The sequence below is a fragment of the Chlorocebus sabaeus genome, chromosome 14 (genome assembly GCF_047675955.1).
Source record: "Chlorocebus sabaeus isolate Y175 chromosome 14, mChlSab1.0.hap1, whole genome shotgun sequence".
Lineage (NCBI taxonomy): Eukaryota > Metazoa > Chordata > Mammalia > Primates > Cercopithecidae > Chlorocebus > Chlorocebus sabaeus.
In genome coordinates this window covers 99,979,948-100,001,621 of record NC_132917.1, presented here as the reverse complement: position 1 = coordinate 100,001,621, position 21,674 = coordinate 99,979,948, and the positions used below count along the sequence as shown (strand labels likewise).

The 21,674-nt window shown below is 41.7% G+C and overlaps 1 protein-coding gene across 3 annotated transcripts; it reads right to left on the bottom strand.

The window, feature by feature from the left end:
* Nucleotides 1-5,007: 5,007 nt before the first annotated feature.
* MRPL30 (mitochondrial ribosomal protein L30) lies at nt 5,008-21,665 on the bottom strand. 3 transcript variants are annotated; one of them, XR_500300.3, is made up of 7 exons: nt 21,541-21,647; nt 17,031-17,108; nt 14,991-15,071; nt 8,035-8,181; nt 7,423-7,496; nt 6,859-7,042; nt 5,008-5,476 (listed from the first exon to the last, which is right to left on the bottom strand). XR_500300.3 is itself a non-coding variant. In XM_008008153.3 (7 exons), the coding sequence occupies exons 2-6, from the start codon at nt 17,079-17,081 to the stop codon at nt 6,910-6,912; spliced, it is 486 nt and encodes a 161-aa protein (XP_008006344.1). In that variant the 5' UTR covers nt 17,082-17,108; nt 21,541-21,647; the 3' UTR covers nt 5,008-5,476; nt 6,883-6,909. The 3 variants fall into 3 exon arrangements, 2 of the variants coding, with proteins under 2 accessions (XP_008006344.1, XP_008006342.1); XM_008008153.3 differs by having other exon boundaries at nt 6,883-7,042; XM_008008151.3 differs by having other exon boundaries at nt 5,008-7,042; nt 21,541-21,665.
* Nucleotides 21,666-21,674: the final 9 nt, after the last annotated feature.

Genomic DNA, 21,674 nt, shown 5'->3' with positions numbered 1-21,674 from the left:
GGTGGTGAATATCCCAATTACTTGGATACGATTATTACACACTCTGCGCCTGCATCAAAACATCACATGTACCCCATACATTTACACAGCTATTATGTATCCATACTAATTAAAAATCATAATAAAAAAAGAAGTAGGGTCTGATGACAGAGAAGACCCTGGTGGCCAAGATGAGGAAGCACATGGTAGGGGTCGGAGGGATGGTGAAGAGGACACAGTGGCCTGAGACTCTGGAGCAGAGGTGGTAAGGCCATCGGTGGGAGTGAGAAAATGTCAGTGAGAACAGCTGGGGCAATAGTAGGGAAGGCTGTGCTGGCAGAGGAGAGCCAGGGATGGGGTGGAAAAAGTGTGGTGGGGCAGGGCCCACTAGTCAGGAGGAGAGCATGAGGGATAATTGCTGGGAGCCTAGATGGGGGACAGAGCGGGCAAACAGACCTGCATGAGGCACTCCAGCAGGGATGTGACAAACAGGCCTGGTAGGGTCCACTGAGAAGTGAAGGCCAGTGCTCACTGCGGTGAGGAGAACCACCCCATGTCCCCATGTGGGGCAGTCCAGGAAGAGGGGTTTGGAAAGGATTTGGGCTTTTATCAGGTTATTTTGATGAGTGTTCCAAAGAAGTAGGGTTTGCTCTGGATTGGATGCTGTCAGGAGAAAGATAATTCTGTGACTGGTATCTTAATCAATGTTATCTAGAAGGAGGGAGAAATGAAATGAAGCTCAAGCTGTGATTGGCAAAGCAGCAGTGACCCACCTTAGCCAGAATAGGTGGATGCTTGGTTATTTTTGTGCCTTGAACCATATTCGTGTTTTGGTCTGCGCTCAGACATGACTCTAGAGTGGTCTTGTTTTTGCCTTGATCCATTACATTCAGAGCAGCTTTATCCGATGTTCATGTTCTGTGAAATTGCTTATGTTCAACAGAAGAACGGCACCTGTGAGGCCAGGGCAGCTCCTGGAAACACCAAGGCCTGAGAGTTCCAGGTCAGTTCCTGGCTGTCAGAAGCTGCTTTTTCTTTTCCTCAATCCCCCTCTTTAGTCAAGGGCAGGTGAAGTCATGCCACAGAATCCATGACATCCAGATTTTCACCACTGTCAAGACCAGGAGGATGTCTAGGAAGCATGGTCTGTAGTTGGACTAGAGCGAATCCCTCCTCCTGTTGCAGGATGAGTTGTTGACACCTTTGACGTGACAACGGGTACAGAGCAGTATTTCAGATTCTGGATGGCATACATCAACCAGCTGTAACACAGGCCATTACCGGAAACTAAAGGATGATGAGTCTTAAAACGGGTCTTAATGCCGGGATCCCAGATTATAAAACCCAGGTGAAGAAACATGTCCCAGAATCCAGATGGGTCTTTTGGGGAGTCAGGTCGCTTTTTTGTTTATCCTAGTATTTTCTGTTTTGCTTGCCCTGTAGTAAGTGCAGCAAGAAATGTTTGTGACAGTATCAAGTCCTCCTTGGCTAGCAGATAGAAAATCAAGTGTTCAATGGGCCTCAACATTCCTAGGTCCTGTCGTAATGATCTTGTCAGGATTATGCCACTGGCAGGTGGGACACATATTCGAAACATCCTCAGCAATATGCTTAAATTACCCTATCCATCTTGGTTCAATATTTTTGCCAATTCCTCTCTGCTATTGTGGGTAATATCACAAAATAGTTTTGCTAATTTCCATTTTTATTATGGCCATCTCCTTCCATAATGGCAAAGCATGTCGAGGCTCTTTAATTCTTTGTCAATTCTACAGGGGTTCCTGTAGTGGTTAGGTGATTTTTGTTGTTTCTAAAGCATTGAAGTCATACACTACTCCCACATCAAATACCTCCTATTGTATCAATATAAATATTTACTTTTGTAACGTGGCAGATCCGGGAGGGGGCAATTAATTTAGCCAAACTAAATGAATACGATTTCTGAGAAAAGCTTTGACTATGATGATATAGTCTACATAGCATTTCTTTTCCCCCAGGGGAGTCTGTTGCCCAGGCTATAGTGCAGTGGCACAATCACAGCTCACCGCAGCCTTGAAATCCCAGGCTGAAGCAATCTTCCCCGCTCAGTCTCCAGAGCAGCTGGGACTACAGCAAGTGCTACCACACCAATTTTTTTTTTTTTTTTTTTTTTTTTGTTTGTTCTAGACATGGGGTCTCTCTGTGTTGCCCAGGCTGGTCTCAAACCCCTGGCCTCAAGCCATCCCCCTGCCTCAGCCTCCCAAGTTGCTGGGAATGAAGGCATGAGCCACCACGCCTTACTATACTTGGCAATTTTTACTTTCACTTTTTAAGTGTGAATAATCTAAAACCACAATGAAATCAGTTCTCCAAGGGAATCTCTCAGTCTGTGAAGGGTACGGATAGTTCCCTAAGAGGGGTAAGCAATTATGGGCGGTTGCTTTTTTGGGTGAAGGAAGTGGCTGGGTTTAGAGTGTTGTAATACAGGCCAGTGATGTGTAAAAGCAAAGCAACAATAATTCACGGGAGGCTAGGTAAGTGGCTGAAAAATCCTGAGCGTTTATTGTCAGTAGAAGATCCTGCATAGCACAGCATGGGAAGCTGTCACGTTTAGTGGAAACCCTGGAACTAAATCAACAGAAGTTTTCACTTTTGTTGCTGCTGCTATAGTTCTCAGATGAGGTGAGTATGTCTTGGCTACTGGATCTTATGAAATAAGCAATAGAACCCTGGTGATTTCCACTTAGTTGAATCAGTACCCTAGTGCCTGTTCAGCTTTATAATACAAAGAAAAGAGGTATGGAGGACTGGTGAATATAGAATAATGGAAATAATCTTCTGGGAGACAGTAATTGTACTACTGTTTTTCTCTTTCTTTTGAGACAGATCTCACCCTGTTGCCCAGGCTGGAGTGCAGTGGTGCAGTCATAGTTCACCACAGCCTCAAACTCCTAGACTCAAGTGATCCATCTTGCCATCCTAAAGCGCTAGGATTACAGGCATGGAAGTGGGGTGGGGAGTGGGGGTGTGCACCATGCTCAGCTGTTTATATGATCTGATCTTTAAAGTGATCAACAAATTTTCCTTTTTCCAGATAATAAAGAAAACTAGAGAACAGGAAATGAAGAATTGTTTCTTTTTCTTCTTGAGCACTTATTTCATGTCATTTTAATAATTTTGAGGCAAAAAATAAACAGAAATAATATCCAAAGACATTTTCAGTTTAATTGATTGCCATTCTAATACATAAAGGTAAGAATTTTAGTGACCAGTGTTTTGTATCTGACTCTTATTTTAGAATTTCCAGTGTTCCAAGGATTCCTTATTAATTATTTACCTCAGGTCTTGAGAGAGAAGTTTTGATATAGAAAAGCAGATTTTGACAAATATACACAAAGAGTGGTAAATGGTTTAGACAGTAATTTGGACCCTTGAAAATTTTATCAAGCTGTGTGATCAAAAAGCCAGTATTTATCAATCCTCAAGAATGGAAAGGGATACTACTTATGTTAAGCAAAATTATCTCATTTTGAGAAAAACAAGACAATCTCCTCATAAAGGTTTCTTTGCTTTTTGTTTGAAGGTACCTCCCAAAGAAGCAACCTTGTTCATGTCAAAAGCTCCCTAAAATGGCCAGTGCACTTCCAAATTGTCCTTGGTGAAAGTGTGCCAGTTAGATAATAGGCATACTAGTTAGTATTCTTATGATTAAAAAAAAAAAAAAAAAAAGAAGAAAGTTTAGCCTGAAAGAGGTACAATTTTAGATTGAGGAGACCCTAAGAGAACTGCAGTGGTCCTTAAGGGTAGTGTTTGGGTAACTATCTGTTGAGTTTCACCAAATGCCATGGTCACCATTAGATGCCAGGCAAAACCTCCTGAAAGAAGGCAGGGGACACTAAACAAAGCAATCCTCAGAGACACAAAGTCAAGACTGACGAATAAGCCCTTATAGGGTTTTGAAACGATGATCTGAGGCAAAGGAATGCCAATCTGAAGAGCCCTTCTAAACTACACAGCCCCTGTGGTAAAGCTCCAGGATTGACTTATCAGGCTTGGCTGGCTGACTTTAAGGAGGCCTCCATGAGCCCTGCCTCCTTGTGGGCACACTTCTGTGTAATTCCTCCCTTTCTTGACTGTAGGTAGGAGGTGCAACTTGTTTTTAATGAATGGAATGCAAAAAAGGTGACGCGAGGTACATGATTGCATTTATTTGATTAAGAGTGTAGTGCCCATCTTGCTAGTCTCTCTCCAATGCTGGTTTTGGATGAAGCCACTTGCCATGAATCCTACAGCCATAAGGAAACAAATTCTGCCAACAGCTGGAGAGTGCTTGGGAGCAGATCCCTTCCTTGCCAAGGCTACAATGAGCACCTGGCCAGACATGTTTTTCCAGCATCGAGATCCCAAGCAGGCTACCCAGCTAAGCCATGCCTAGACTTCTGACCCACAGACGTTGTGAGACAGTAAGTGTGTGTTGTTTTAAGCAGCTACGTTTGTGGTAATTTGTTCTGCAGCAATAGAAAGTTAATGCCACTGGCCTATGCCCATATTTTCACTAAAGACTTTTCTTCTTGTAGACACTTTTACTTCTAAATATTCAAGTTAACATTTAGATCTCTTCTTCTAGCTATGGGCTGTTGAGATTAAAATTAGTTACTCAAACTTTCTTACCGTTTGAGTAAAAATTAACCATGGTATTTTCCTCAATTTATACAATATTAATATTAGTACACTAACGCCAGGTGTGATGGCTCACACCTGTATTCCCAGTACTTTGGGAGGCCGAGGCAGGAGAATCATTTGAGATTAGAAACTCTAGATCGGCGTGGGCAACATAGCAACACCTTGGCTCTACAAAAAATTTTAAAAAATACTAGCCAGGAGTGGTGGCGTGCATCTGTAGTCCTAGCTACTCAGGAGGTTGAGGTGGGAGGATCACTTGAACAGAAGTGTTGGAGGTAACAGTGAGCTATGATCATACCACTGCCTCCAGACTGGGTGACAAAGACCCTGTCTCTAAAGAAAAAAAAATTAGCACAGTAAAAGAGATGGTACTAAATTAGCAGAGGCTTCTTTTATTTACACAGACATCTTCAACCCCACATAGGCAAGGACACTATATGTTGTGGCATACAGGTTTCTCTCCAACTAGACGGAGCTCTTAGAAGTTAGTGTCCTTTGGCTCCCCTCCAGGCCTTACACACACTGGATATTCAATAACTATGGAATTACAACTGCAATCGCCTTTAGGCTTATTAGTGGGATCCGGTTTCACTGTGGGTGGCACTTCCACTTTAATGCAATGATCAAAAACATTAAGATCTATGACAGGGTGGATATTGGGACAATGAGCATGACGATGTCACTGTTGCCAAGCCAAATTTTACAAGAGGCAAAGGAAAGCAAACGGTAACTAGAATGCAGAGGTTCTTCATCATCATCTTCAATCAGCTGTCACAGAATTTCCCACTATCGAACCCCCCTTACAGTTCTTACTTCTCCCCACCCCTCCAGGTATCTGAAATAGAAAAAAAAGGAAATAATTCTCCCTGAGAGATTTCTGCCTCCTCCTTTTTTCTTTTCAACAGCAACCTCAACTGTTGACAGAGGTTCCTTAGGATTCAAAGAACAATTTTGAAGCTGAAAACAGAATAGTCTGTTTTTGAATAAATCCTAAAATATTTTCATTTCACACCCTTGTTCCATGAGGAAAAAATTTACATAGAGACGAATATGTTTTGTTCAGGCAGTGTGCAATAATAAAGTTTAGGCCAAATTAGGTTTATAATTAGAATATAAATGCTGGTTTGGTACTATATTTAGGGATAAAATGAACCCATATCCACATATGTACTTATAGACACTATAGCACAAAACTAGCTGGCATCCAGTGTTTCTTGACTTTGGCTGAATCTCTGTTCCCCAGAACAGACTGTAAGTTCCAAAAGGTGGGGATCATGTTTTGGTCAGCTTTGGATTTTTCCAACACATTGCACAGTGCTCATGCAAAGAGCCACTCACAGAAATTGTCGAATTCACTTAAATAAGAAAACAATTTTGGCTGGGTACAGTGGCTCATGCCTGTAATCCCAGCATTTTGGGTGGCTGAGGTGGGAGGATGGCTTGAACCCAGGAGTTTGAGATCAGCTTGGACAACACAGTGAGTCCCCATCTCTATGAAAACACTTTTAAAAATTAGCTGGGTGTGGTGGCACACTGCCTGTAGTCCTAGCTACTCTGGAGGCTGAGGTGGGAGGATCACTTGAGTCTGGGAGGCCAAGGCTGCAGTGAACTGAAATCTTGCCACTGTATTCCAACTTGGGCGACAGAGCAAGACTCTGTCTCAAAAACAACAACAACAATAATGCAATTTTTATAAAATAGTTGATGATGCTTACTAAGGTGGCAGTAGACCCGAACCTGGATGTTCAAACAATGCCATTCTTACCTGTTTTGGAGTGAAACAGTGAAAGGGAAAGGACAAAGAATTAAACCAAATTAAACTAAAATCTCCAAGTCTACAGTAAAAAAGAACTGCAGCAGGTTTAGTCAGTGAAATTTTTTTTCTTTCCCCGAGATGGAGTCTTGTCCTGTTGCCCAGGCTGGAGTGCAGTGGCACCATCTCAGCTCATCCCAACCTCCACCTCCCATGTTCAAGCGATTCTCCTGCCTCGGCCTCCCTAGTATCTGGGATTACAAGCATGCGCCACCACACCCGGCTAATTTTGTATTTTCAGTAGAGACGGGGTTTCTCCATGTTGGTCAGGCTGGTCTCGAACTCCTGACCTCAGGTGACCTGCCCACCTTGGTCTCCCAAAGTGCTGGGATTACTGGCGAGAGCCACTGTGCCCGGCCTGAAAATGGTTATTAAAACATATTTTAATGAAAACACTTTCTCACCATCTTTAAATAAAAACAATTTACATTTTCCAATCGGAAGCTGCTGGGGCACTAGGACTCATGTGTTTTCTGCTCCACAGGTTTCACATGCCACTGCACTACTAACTCCCCAGTGCTTTTGAGGCACGTGTTAGACATGTTCTCCTCTGTTGGAAGTCCTTGTGGCAACTTCAAGGGCTGGATTCTGTGACATAAGAAAATGTGTTTAGATAGGAGGAATATGTTCTAGTGTTCTGTATCCCTGCAGGATAACTACAGTTAACAATAACACACAGTTTCAAACAGCTAGAAGGAGGATGTTGAATGTTCCCAACATGAAGAAATGATAAATGTCTGAGATGACGGATATGGATATGAGTTGCCTTGATCGGATCACTATAACTTTATATATATTGAAACGTCACTATGTACCCCATAAATACGTACAATTATTATGTGTCAATTAAAAAACCCAAAATTTTAGTTTTATAAAAAGTTTTTTTCAGAACACTAACAAAAAAGAAAGAAAAATGCATTTAGAATTACACTAGGCAATACATTTTAAAAAGAGAAGAAACAACAAACCTTATCAAATGCTTAACCACCTTCAATTTTGAATTCACGGAAGGGATATTCTTGTGAACTTGAGGGGTATGTGACTGTGAACAACAACAACAACAAAGCAATGTTATCAACCAACCTGAAGAGCAGATTGTTCCATGTTTCAGTACAATGTTAAACTGAGGGCTCATTCTAAGCCAAATTTACAAATAAATTACCCTAAGCAATACGCAATAAATAATAAATATACGCCTCAAAGTTTTAAAAGTATAAAATTTAAAGCAAGACCAGGTGCAGTGGCTCACGCCTGTAATCCCAGCACTTTGGGAGGCTGAGGCGGGCGGATCACGAGGTCAGGAGATTGAGACCATCCTGGCTAACATGGTGAAACCGCGTCTCTACTAAAAATACAAAAAATTAGCCGGGCGTGGTGGCGGGCGCCTGTAGTCCCAGCTACTCGGGAGGCTGAGGCAGGAGAATGGCGCGAACCCGGGAGGCGGAGCTTGCAGTGAGCCGAGATCGCGCCACTGCACTCCAGCCTGGGCGACAGAGTGAGACTCCGCCTCAAAAAAAAAAAAAAAAAAAAATTTAAAGCAAATGTAAACAACACTAAAGATGATTAAAATAATTGCATACTTTTTCTAATCCAAGCATCTTTATTATATCTTTTTCCCAATATGGACGTCTTCTTGTACTTTTTATCCTGGTAACAATATGCAGTTTATGAGGGTTCTGTGGATCTCCACCATATTTTTCATGATCTTCAGGTGAGGCCTGAAACACCTAGAAAGGAAATAATTATAAATGGCAAATTTCCAGCTTACACAGTTTCTATATACCTCCCATTTTTTCTTAAAAGACACACACACATACACAACTACATAATTATCTCATCCTTAATCATCACGTAATCCTCAACCTCAAATTGAACATTTCTATCAGTCTGATTACTCAGAGAGATGGAGTTTAACCTGTAGAACAAAGCAGGAGCAACCAATGACACTAAATAATTTAAACGCCAGGAGACTCTGTAAGCCCTGCTATGAGCTGGGCACTAGGCCGCATCCTCTTCCCTCCCTATTCTCAGGTGAAGAGCTGACTGTCAGGTGGGAAAACAAACATGTAAATTACAAGTGAAAATAAAACATAAATACTATAAAAACATTCTACAAAGTATTATGAGAATACAGGCAAATGACTAATGATTTTTGCTTATGAGGGATCAGAAACAGCTCCACAGAGCTAATATTTGAATTAATTATCTAAGAATCAAAAGGTTCTAAGAAGTTATCCCACAGAAACACTCCTCTAAGTGCACAAAATGTACCGAATAAGGATGTGTATTCTAACACTATTTGTAACACTGAAAAATTTTAAGGCAGCCATGTTCCTCACTAGGATAACTACATTATGATGTATCCATTCTAAATAAAATGATTAATAATAAAACTAAGCAAAATGATGGAAATACACAAATTCTTTTTTTTTGAGATGGAGCCTTGCCTTGCTCTGTTGCCCAGGCTGGAGTGCAATGGCACGATCTCGGCTCACTGCAACCTCTGCCCCCGAGGTTCAAGCAATTCTCTTGTCTCAGCCTCATGAGTAGCTGGGATTATAGGTGTTCACCACCATGCCCAGCTAATTTTTGTATTTTTAGTAGAGATGGGGGTCTCACCATGTTGGCCAGGCTGGTCTTGAACTCCTGACCTCAAGTGATCCACTTGCCTCAGCCTCCCAAAGTGCTGGGATTACGGGCGTGAACCACTGTGCCCAGTGCAAATACACAAATTCCGATGTATCCTATAGGATACAATACTACCATTAAAATGAATGAGGTTTACTATCTTTGCAGGTCTTCACACTGAATGATGGCCATAATATATTCTTGAGCCAAAAACCAAAAAGAAATATCCATATAATTATGTGTTGTAAGCTGTTATGTGCATCATCCGCACCAAATACATGAGTGTGCATATGTGATATATTCTATAAATACTGTTTCTAAGACTCACATAAAATATATATAAAGGTCTCAAAGACATTAGATCAAGAGTCATACCTCTGGGGAATCAGATTGAGAAAAAAAATTGACCCCAAAAAGATGGTATCTTAATAAAAAAGAATATTATTCAATGATTAAAAATAGTTTTGTAGAAATGTATATAGTGTAAAAGCGTTCCTATTTCTCCACAGCCTCGCCAGCATCTATTGTTTCTTGACTTAATAATCGCCATTCTGACTGGCGTGAGATAATATCTCATTGTGGTTTTGATTTGCATTTCTGTAATGATCAGTGATGATGAGCTTTTTTTCATACGTTTGTTGGCCACATAAATGTCTTGAAAAGTGTCTGTTCATTTCCTTTGCCCACTTTTTGATGGGGTTGTTTTTTTTTTTCTTGTAAATTTAAGTTCCTTGTAGATTCTGGATATTAGCCCTTTGTCAGATGGGTAGATTGCAAAATTCTCCTCCCATTCTGTAGCTTGCCTGTTCACTCTGATGGTGAGCTTCTTTTGCTGTGCAGAAGCTCTTCAGTTTAATTAGATCCCATTTGTCAATTCTGGCTTTTGTTGCCATTGCTTTTGGTGTTTTAGTCATGAAGTCTTTGCCCATGCCTGTGCCCTGAATGGTATTGCCTAGGTTTTCTTCTAAGGTTTTTATGGTTTTACACTATTGGTGGCAATGTAAATTAGTTCAACCATTGTGGAAGACAGTGTGGCGATTCCTCAAGGATCTAGAACCATAAATACCATTGGACTCAGCAATCCCATTACTGGGTATATACCCAAAGGAATATAAATCATTCTACTATAAAGACATATGCACATGTATGTTTATTGAAGCAGTACTTACAATAGCAAAGACATGGAACCAACCCAAATGCCCATCAATGATAGACTGGATAAATAAAACATGGTACATATACACCAAGGAATACTATGCAGCCATAAAAAAGAATAAGATTGGCCGGGCACGGTGGCTCACGCCTGTAATCCTGGCACTTTGGGAGGCCGAGGCAGGTGGATCACGAGGTCAGGAGATTGAGACCATCCTGGCTAACACAGTGAAACCTCGTCTCTACTAAAAATACAAAAAATTAGCCAGGCATGATGGCAGGCGCCTGTAGTCCCAGCTACTCAGGAGGCTGAGGCAGGAGAATGGCATGAACCCGGGAGGCGGAGGTTGCAGTGAGTGAGACTGTGCCACTGCACTCCAACCTGGGCGACAGAGTGAGACTCTGTCTCAAAAAAAAAAAAAAAAAAGAATGAGATCATGTGCTTTGCAGGGACATGGATGAAGTTGGAAGCCACCATCCTCAGCAAACTAATACAGGATCAGAAAACCAAACACTGCATGTTCTCACTCATAAGTGGGAGTTGAACAATGAGAACACATGGGGAGTCGGGGGCAAAGGGAGGGAGATCATTAGGACAAATACCTAGCGCATGTGGGGCCTAAAACCTAGATGCCGGGTTGATAGGTGCAGCAAACCACCATGGCACATATATACCTATGTAACAAACCTGCACATTCTGCACATGTATACCAGAACTTAAAAAAAAAAAAAAGAAATGTGTACAGTGAGAGGTTCATATTATATTACTAGACAGAGAAAGCAGCTAGAGAAGCACCGATTCATATGAGATAAATCACATCTTAAAACATACAACACAGATTGAACTCCTTATTCTACTCTTTCCTTCTCATTACTGCACTTGAGTAGTCTAAAAGAAAAAAATAAAACATACAACAGAGAAGGATGTGGAAGGAGCTGGCAGCAGTTATCTCTGGGTGGGTAAGATTAAGAGTATTTTTTGATGAGTTTTGTTTGTTTATATTTTTCTAGGGATTTTGAAGAGATTAGAACGAGAAGGATGGTGGAGATCAGAGGAAGGGGTAGGTGCACTAAAGAAAGGTGAGAATATTTAAAAGAACAGTATGAAAAAGCACAAAATATTTTGGAAAGGCAAGTGGTTCAGGGTGACTAATATAGAAAAATGCATGAAAAGCAATGCAGGGGACGAAGTTAAACTATGTGCAACCATGTTGAGCCTTTAGAAATTACTGCTGGGGATACAGAGTTAATGAGGGTTAAAACCAATAGGACCATGTTTTTAAGAGATTTGGAAAGAAAACTCTTACCTGAGAATAAAACCAACTGGGGATAGAGCCTGACACAAGGAAACCCAGTTAGGAGGCACTTACGACCATGGTTAAAGAGCCTGAACTACAGCAGCTGTAACAGAAAAATGACTGATAGGGGAACTTTGCGCAGTAAGATAGATGGATTTGTGTTGGGTGAAGAAGAGGGAGGCTAAACTTGATTCAGATGTCTCCAGTCTGGGAAATTAGATAGAGGATGGTAGCATTAACTGACATAACTAATACAAGAGAGGCACCTTCTTTTTTATTTGGTTGTTTGGAGGGAAAGTAAGATGAGTTGAATTTTGGATATGAACTTGAAATACCTATAAGTTATCTAAGTAGCAATGTCTAGAAACCAGTTGAGAATACAGGAGAATACAGGAATAAGTTCAGAAGATAGGCGGGGCCGGGCGCGGTGGCTCATGCCTGTAATCCCAGCACTTTGGGAGACTGAGCGGGGTGGATCATGAGGTCAGGAGATCAAGACCATCCTGGCCAACATGGTGAAACCCCGTCTCTACTAAAACTACAAAAATTAGCTGGGCGTGGTGGCGCGTGCCTGTAATCCCAGCTACTCAGGAGGCTGAGGCAGGAGAACTGCTTGAACCTGGGAGGTGGAGGTTGCAGTGAGCCAAGATCACACCACTGCACTCCAGCCTGGAGACAGAGTGAGACTCTGCCTCCAGAAAAACAAACAAACAGTCAGGTACTATTTTCCCGAGGTTTAAAGGTTTTCACATTTATCACAGCTGATGATCGAAACCACTGCCTTGCACATTTATTTTACTTTAAGTTCCAGGGCACAAGTGCAAGATGTGCAGGTTTGTTACATAGGTAAATATGTACCATGGCAATCTGCTGCACTATTTGCTGCACTTATCATTCCATCACCTAGGTATGAAGCCCAGCATGCATTAGCTATTTTTCCTGATGCTCTCCCTCCACTCGCCCCCCACAGGCCCCAGTGTGTTATTCCCCTGCCTGTGTCTAGCCTTGCATATTTTAAATGAATGCCAACATTTGTATCCATCCTTCCAGAAATACAGAGTAAGAAACATGGAAAGATATAAGACAAAATAGTTGTGGAAAGGATAGCAGTGGAAAGACAACGACTCGAAAAATAAAAAAGATTTTTTTATTTTGTTTTGAGATAAGGTCTCACTCTGTTGCTGAGGCTGAAGTGAACTGATCCGATCATGGCTCACTACACCCCTGACCTCCTGGGCTAAAGTGATCCCCTTGTCTCAGCCTCCTGAGTGGTTGGGACTACAGGCATGCACCACCACACCTAGCTAATTTTAAAATTTTTTGTAGACATGGAGTCTCACTATGTTGCCCAGGCTGGTCTTGAATTCCTGGACTCAAGCGATCCTCCTGCCTCAGCCTCCCAAAATGCTAGGAATATAGGTGTGAGCCACTGTACCTGGACGAGATTTCTGATAAAAGAACACCAAGCACATTAAAGGTATCAAAGTAGTCAATGGTAATACTGTTTTATCTTTTAAGAAAAATCAATGGGGAATGGTAGTCACCAAAAGCTAGGGAGAGGAGAAAATGGGGGAGTTACTATTATTATTAATTTTTGAGACAGGATCTTGCTCTGTTGCCCAGGCTGGAGTGCAGTGGCACAATTACAGGTCATTGCAGCCTTAACCTCCTGAGATTAAGCAATCCTCCCCGCTCAGCCTCCTGAGTAGCTAGGACTACAGGTGTGTACCACAACACCCATCTCATTTTTTGTTTGTAGAGACTGGGTCTCCTTATGTTGCCTAGGTCGGCAGTTATTATTGAGTGGATGGAGTTTCGGTTTTACAAGATGAAGAGTTCCGGAGATGGATGGTTGTGATAGCTGCACAACAGTGTCAATGCACTTAATGCCACTGAATAGCACACTTACAAGTGGTTAAGATGGTAAATGTTATATGTATATTTTACCACAACAAAAAATATCAGGAACCCCTCGCCCAAAACAAATAAACAAAAAACCCAGGCTTTACAAAGCTAAATATAGTCTTTAATATACAATCCAGCAATTATGCTCTTAGGCATTTAACTGATGAGTTGGAACTTTATGTCCACACAAAAATCTATACATGAATGGTTATAGCAGCTTTGTTCATTACTGTCCAAAACCGGAAGCAACCACGATGTTTTTCCACGGGCAAATGCACAAACCGTACACGTCCATGCAATGGAATATTACTCAGCAATAAAAATAAGCTAGCAAGCCACAAAAAGACATGGAGGAACCTTACGGGTAAATTGCTAAGAGAAAGAATCCAGTTTGAAAGGGCTGTATACCATATGATTTCAGTTATATTACATTCTAGAAAAGGCAAAACTATGGAGATAATAAAAAGATCAGTGGTTGCCAGGGGTTGGGAGTTGGGAAGGATAAACAGGTGAACCACAGGTGATACTTAGGACAGTGAAACTATTCTGTATAATACTGTAACAGTGGATACATGACATTACGCATTTGTCAAAACCCATAGAACTTCACAACGTGAAGAGTGAACGCTAGCGTAAACCATGGTATTTAGTTAATAATACTGTGTCCCGTTGGTTCATCAGTTATAGAGGACACTGTGTATGCTTCAGGGAGGGAGCATATAGGAACTCCCCATACTTCCCAATCAATGTTTCTGCAAACCTAAAACTGCTCTAAGAAATAAAGACTACTAATTAAAACACACACAAAAACAGACCGGGCACCTGTAATCCCAGCACTTTGGGAGGCCAAGGCGGGTAGATCACTCAAGATCAGGAGTGCAAGACCAGCCTGGGCAACATGATGAAACCCCATCTCTCCTAAAAATACAAAAATTAGCTGGGTGTGGTGGCACGGGCCTGTGGTCCCAGATACTCTGGAGGCTGAGGCACAAGAACTGTTTGAACCCAGGAGACAGAAGTTGCAGCCAGCTGAGACTGTGCCACCGTGCCCCAGCCTGGGCAACAAAGCAAAACTTTCTTAAAAAAAAAAAATTAAAACAAAAATCAATAGCGAGCTTAGTCAGTATTATCTAAAAGAATGATAGGCACACATAAATCAAATAGAAAAAGCTGAAAGATCCAAAGTAGCAATGATCGATATGGAAAGTGAAAATGAAGAGTGACACCGTGAGAGCCTGAGCAGGAAGACCTACTGCTTTCTCAGGACAATGGTGATACCAACACATACATACAAACCATAAGTAGGAATAAGTAGACTGAAATGATAAAAACCCACTACTGTGAAGGCCAGTGACACAAGTGACAGAACAGTTTTGTTTTTAATAATCACCATTTACACAAATCCCACTATGCGTTAAACTCTGTACCCCCACCTACATCCACATATAATTTAACATAAAATCTTTCAATATTACAAAAATAGGTACCACTTAAAATATATTTTTTAGAACAACACTAACATTAAAAAAAAAAAAATCAAACTTTGTTCTTACTTTATCTGGAATTCTTGATTTGGTGAATTTGTGACGAATCCAATCTGTACCAATGAGAGACTCCACACCTTTTGTCACCGTCTAAAATATGATATAAATCATTTGTTTTTTAGAATTCTATCTAGTACAGAAATCCGTACCCACCAATCTTTAGGTAACAGAAGTCTGTTCCAACCTACCCTGTAATTATTAAAGGTATATCTTAGCGCCCTAGCTGAGCGAATGCATCCCATCTAAGCACTAACACGATACAAAGGTAAAAGTGCATAAATATACTTTTAGACCATGGATTGGTAACTGTTTTCTGTAAAGGACCAGATAGTAAACATTTCCAGCTCTAGAGCTATGTAGTCTCCATTGCCAAAACTCAGCTTGGCCATTATAGGGTAAAAGCAGTCGGACAATATGCAAACAAACAGGGGTGGCTATTTTTCTTCTCCTTTCTTTTTTCTTTTTTTTGTTTGAGATGGAGTCTCACTCTGTGGTCCAGGCTGGAGTGCAGTGGTGCCATCTCGGCTCACTGCAACCTCCACCTCCCGGGTTCACGCCATTCTCCTGTCTCAGCCTCCCGAGTAGCTGGGACTACAGGTGCCCGCCACCACGCCCGGATAATTTGTTTTTGTATTTTTAGTACAGACAGGTTTTCGCCGTGTTAGCCAGGATGGTCTTGATCTTCTGACCTCATGATCCGCCCACTTTGGCCTCCCAAAGTGCTGGGATTACAAGCGTGAGCCACGGCGCCCAGCCGGGTGTAGGTAGTTTTCAATAAAACTGTTATTTACAAAAATAGGTGGCAGGCTGAATTTGGCCTAGAGGCCATAGCTTAGCAACTCTTGCTCTAGAGAATGTGCAATAATTCACATTTAACAAGACAATATAAAAGAAATCCAAAGTGAGTTTCCAGTTTCCTTTCTAGTTCTAACAATGTCATCATTCCTAGTTCCTATCCCTTGCTCCTGCTCTACGTTCCTCCAATCCCACTTCTCTCAGGCTGCTGAAGAACAAGGATTCACTGCCGACCTTTCATACCAGGACACGGTCGTGGGAATGGGCAACAGTCGTTCCCATCACTCCCTGCTAGCATTTCCTGCATTGCAGAGATGGCATAAACCAGTAGAAGACAGGCAGTGGGCTGAGTTCTGCTGCCTACCAGCTGTGAGACATGAGACACTCTCTCAGAGGGTCAGTTTCCTCAGCTCTAAAAAGGAAATCATACTGACCTCCCAGGATTAATCTGAGGTTAAGGTAATATAATATAAAGCCCTTTACATTGTTGTCATCTGCAGCCAGGAGCAAGTCAATAGGCTCATCTAGGCTCTGGCCCTTATGAGCAGATGAGGCTGCACCACTGCACTTTCTAAAGGCAAGCCTAGAAGGAGATACAGGAAAATACTAACACTGATGGTCTCCTAGAGATTATTTCTCTTCCTTCTGATTTTCCATATTTTTCTAATATTGTATTATTGAAAATGTACTCCTTCCATAATCTTAGGGGAAAAAACCCCTAAAACTTTAAGATTAAGACAGACCAAGGGGAATCAATGACGGCCATTTTTTATTGGCATGTTTTCCAGAAAAAGATCTTTTTTGATTCTAGATCTTTAGGGATAAAACAGCAGATAAACCATAAATAAACAAGATTAACTCTCAATATCCAAAAAATATCAAAAAGGAACTGGGGAAAGCACTTAACTTTGGGTGGCTGGGGTGGGTGGATCACAAGGTCAGGAGTTAGAGACCAGCCTGGCCAATATGGTGAAACCCCCGAGTATATGAAAAATACAACAATTAGCCAGGTGTGGTAGCAGACACCTGTAGTCCCAGGTACTCGGGGGACTAAGGCAGGAGAATTCCTTGAACCTGGGAGGTGGAGACTACAGTGAGCCCAGATAGCACCACGGCACTCCAGCCTGGGTGAGAGTGAGACTCCATCTCAAAAAAAAAAAAAAAAAAAAAAAAGAACTTAACTTGCCTTGTAATGATTAAAAAAAAAAAATTCATAAGGGGTAGAAAAAGAAATTCTTGAAAAGAAACACTTACCTGTAGTCCGCCCGGGGGCCTCTGAACTACTAAGCGCAAAATCCCAGCCATAAGTGCAGTGACTGCTCTCTTTAGAGGCTGTGGGAAGTAGGAAGTAGACCCATGAGTCAACTATGTCCTGGAAATGAACAGGTTTCCCCTTCTCTAGTATTAAAAAACTAAGCAGCAAATTAATTGTAAACTTGACTTAAGTTTAACAGTAAAACATATTGGTCATTTTAATACAATAAGGGCATGAATTAATTTATACATATTTTATTCAACCACAGGTAGTAATTATACACATTAACCACACCCCATTTTCATCAAATGAGTCAGACTTAGATTGATTCCACAAAACTACTATCATTTAAAGTGTCTTCTTCAACAATGAAGGCAGATAAAGAATACTTTGCCACAGAATCACAGAAAATTAAAGAGCCTGAAGGGACTGGAGAAATCTCAACTCCTATTAGAACTGACTGCCCACATCCTTACTTTATGAATGAGGATCATGAATTCCAGAAAGTTCAATGATTTATCCAAGTGCATCCAGTTATCAATAAAGTATGTGGTCTGGAATCCCATTCTCCTAATTTCTAGGTGAGTGCATTTTCACTAAACCATAACACCTTTCTGTTAAAAAGTAGAATTTGTTTTTGCTGATTTGTATTTTTTTAAACTATTTTCAATGTACACGCATTGCTTCTATAACCTAAAAAGGTCATATTTATTTAATTAGACACAAAACAACTGTAGTCTACTGACTTATACTGAAAGCAGAAAGATTAAGTTCATGAATTACATGTATATGTCGGACAGGTTACTTAATTCGTGCGTTACAATTTTTCTCCCAGAAAAGAAAGAAAATAGTCGTCTTGCAAATGAGTTATTCTACAAAGCACCTAAAACAGTACATGGCATGTGGGGAGCCCTCAATAAATGGTAGCTTTTATTATTAAATTATTACAAAGCTAATAAGAATGCTCTTAAAAGTATTATTAAAAGCAGTCCCCAACCTTTTTGGCACTGGGCCAGTTTCATGGAAGACAATTTTTCCATGAATAGGGAGAGGTGGCAGGGAAGGTTTCAGGATGAAACTGTCCACTTCAGATCATCAGGCATTAGATTCTCACAAGGAGCATGCAACCTAGATCCATTGCATGCACAGTTCACAACAGCGTTCACACTCCTATGAGAATCTAATGCCGGACTGCTCTGACAGGAGGCGGAGCTCGGGTGGTAATGCTCACTCCACCTCAGCTCACCTCCTGCGGTGCCACCTGGTTCCTAGCTGGCCAGCAAACGCTCTGGATCTGAGGCCTGGGGTTTGGAGACTTCTGCTCTAACACACTAAAATAGGTTAAGTGTTGTAATTCAGTGTCCCGCAGATTCTAGTTCATTCAAGTTCTGCACGTCTTTCCTGGGATGTGGATAAAGCAATGGAACTGTGAGAATCAATGCAAGACGTCTCTTGAAAAGAGCCAGACCTCAGAAACATTCCTCAGCAACTGAACCTGTCTAATGCTAAATTATTTTACCAGACTTCCTCGTATCAAGGTTAGGTATTACTCCAACATATTTAGCTTCACGCTTTATAAAAAATCTTTCTGATCACTTAGATCTCAACAAAATCCTAACTGGACTTCTGCTTCCATTCCAATTCCCCTAATATCTTTTTTGTATATCAGCAATAAATCATCTCATTAAATCTTAGATCATATCGCTCTGCTCAAAAATCTTCCAGAGAGCCAGGATTCTCACTGTCGAAGTGGGAAGTTACACATAAGCAAGAGCGGAAGGCTACAATGATCCTTACATACCTTATAATGTTTAGCTTAATATAGATATTGAGGGATTAGAAATAATAATAGATATGCATACACACATGGGTTGGCTCTGTCAGCTGAGAGGACTTACAGCAATAGCACTCAGTGGCAATGAGCACGCCAGGTGCCCAGATCTTGGCTGCATTCTTTAATAAAACGAACCAGTGCTCCTTTGAGAAATGGCAGATTATGTCTGGAGCACTTTGTAATGCCAGAAAGGAACTACTGGAAAAAACATAATGATGGGGTATGTCAAAGGGACACTGGAGTCAACTGTAGCCAAAGCTGGAACAATTTCAGCAACAAAATAAGTAACAAAGTATTACTGGCTTAGAACCCAAACCAAAATAAATAAATAAATAAATAAACAAACAAACAACCCTAAGTTCATACTAATATAAATAAGTGGGCCGGGCGCGGTGGCTCAAGCCTGTAATCCCAGCACTTTGGGAGGCTGAGACGGGTGGATCATGAGGTCAGGAGATCAAGACCATCCTGGCTAACACGGTGAAACCCTGTCTCTACTAAAAAATACAAAAATCTAGCCGGGCGAGGTGGCGGGCGCCTGTAGTCCCAGCTACTCGGGAGGCTGAGGCAGGAGAATGGCGTAAACCCGGGAGGCGGAGCTTGCAGTGAGCTGAGATCCGGCCACTGCACTCCAGCCTGGGCGACAGCGAGACTCTGCCTCAAAAACAAACAAACAAACAAAAAAACAAAATATAAATAAGTGAATAAGTTAATGAGAAAGAACAAATATCCCATTCAGAAGAATTCCAAATAATTCTTCCCTCTCCTGGAATGATCCTGATACTTACATGGCTAATTTCCTTATCTTTTTAAATTTTCGGCTCAAATCTCACCTTTTCAATGAGGTCTACCCAGATCACATCATTTGACATTTTCACCCATACCCCAACTGTCAACACTCCCAATTCCTCTCTTTTCTTTCTACTGTGCGTATCTTCTAACGTAACTTAATTATCTGTTAGGTTTGTTGTTTGGTACATATCCATTCAACACCATGCTAATTCCATAGGAAAGGGGTTTTTAGATTTTGTTGTTTTGGGTCTGTTATATTCACAGAAGTATCCCAAGCATCTATGTAAAGTGGTATCTGCCCTATAGCAGGCACATATTTTTTTGCAGAATAACTGAAATTTAAATATTTACAGACCTCTGAAGGTGTGATGGTCAAAAGTTACAAGTTTTTAGAGATAAGAGTCTCCCTAAGTTCCTGGGATTGAACTCAGACTCAAGCAATCCTCAATTTTCCCAGTAATTGGAGCTATGTGTCACCACGTTTGACTCAAGGAATACGTTTATTTTATTTTTTTGAGACAGAGGCTCGCTCTGTAGCCCAGGCTGGAGTGCAGTGGCGCCATCTCGGCTCACTGCCATCTCGGCTCACTGCAAGCTCCGCCTCCCAGGTTCATGCCATTCTCCTGCCTCAGTCTCCCGAGTAGCTGGGACTACAGGCGCCCGCCACCACGCCCAGCTAATTTTTTGTATTTTTAGTAGAGACGGGGTTTCACCGTTTTAGCCAGGATGGTCTCGATCTCCTGACCTCGTGGTCCTCCCGCCTCGGCCTCCAAAAGTGCTGAGATTACAGGCATGAGCCACCTTGCCTGGCAAGGAATACGTTTTAATAAAGTAAAAGTTACTGTCTCCTACTGTAAAATAGGAAAATACCAGGCATCACAGAAGTATGATCCCATTTCTATTTTTTTAAATGTCTGTGAACGTGTCTATTTACAGAAAAATTCTGGAAGGTTGTCAGAAAAGTGTTAATATACGCCTGGGGGTATGAAAAAAGGTGTTTTTCCTCCCCCACACCGACGGATAGTTCTTATGTCTTTTTACAATGACCATGCATGCAACAGGAACGTTAACAAGTGATTTCTTTTTCTAAACCGTCAATGTATATAATTATTAAAGGGGGAAAAACACTTCTGAAACGTAAAACATAGAATCACTCTTGCAGAGATACCAGAGATCTCTGAAGGCTGGAAGCGTGTCTCTTCTCTGAACCCCTAGTGCCTAATAAGCAGTAGGCAGCCCTCATTACTGCCTCTTGGCAAAAAGGGCAGAACACACAGCTTTTGGTAGGTCTCGATCAAAATGGTAACAAATCATAATTTTAATAAAATGGCAAATATTCTTTTTTTTTTTTTTTTTTAAGAAGAAGTCTCGCTCTGTCACCCAGGCTGGAGTGCAGTGGCATGATCTCGGCTCACTGCAAGCTCCGCCTCCCGGGTTCACGAAAATGGCAAATATTCTAACTGCCAACTCTGGGATGCTTGCATTATAAAATGAAGCAATACAAAAATAAAGACAATTTTCTATCTTCATTAAAAAAAAAAAAAGCAACCCTAATCCCCAATGGCAATAAAGCAGCAGCACAGAAAATGCTGCTTGGGTTCCCTTTCCCAAGCTGTCCAGCCTCGGTGGCTCCGTCCTTGAGCTCTAGAGTCTGGGCCCAAAAAGCCGCGTGGCCCTGGATCCCGCGAATTGGGAAACGGGGGGATCCTGCAGGCCAATGGCTTTAAGGGAGCCAATGTGACGGGATCTGGCGCAGACCCATTTAGGTTGCCGTAACCTGCCAACTCAGAACGCAATAGGGAAAATCAATTAGGATCTGCAGAGGGCTCCCGGATACACCTTGCGAAGAATGCCGCACTCTCGGCCACGCATTCCCCACTCACCAGCACCCGCTAAACGTTCAGCCCGAACTTTTCCACCGAAGGGAAGCGGAACAGAGGAAGAGCTACCAAGTGCCACACTCAAAGTCTGCCGTCGCAGTGAGCGCGACCTGCACACTAGGGCATTTTTGTTCCGA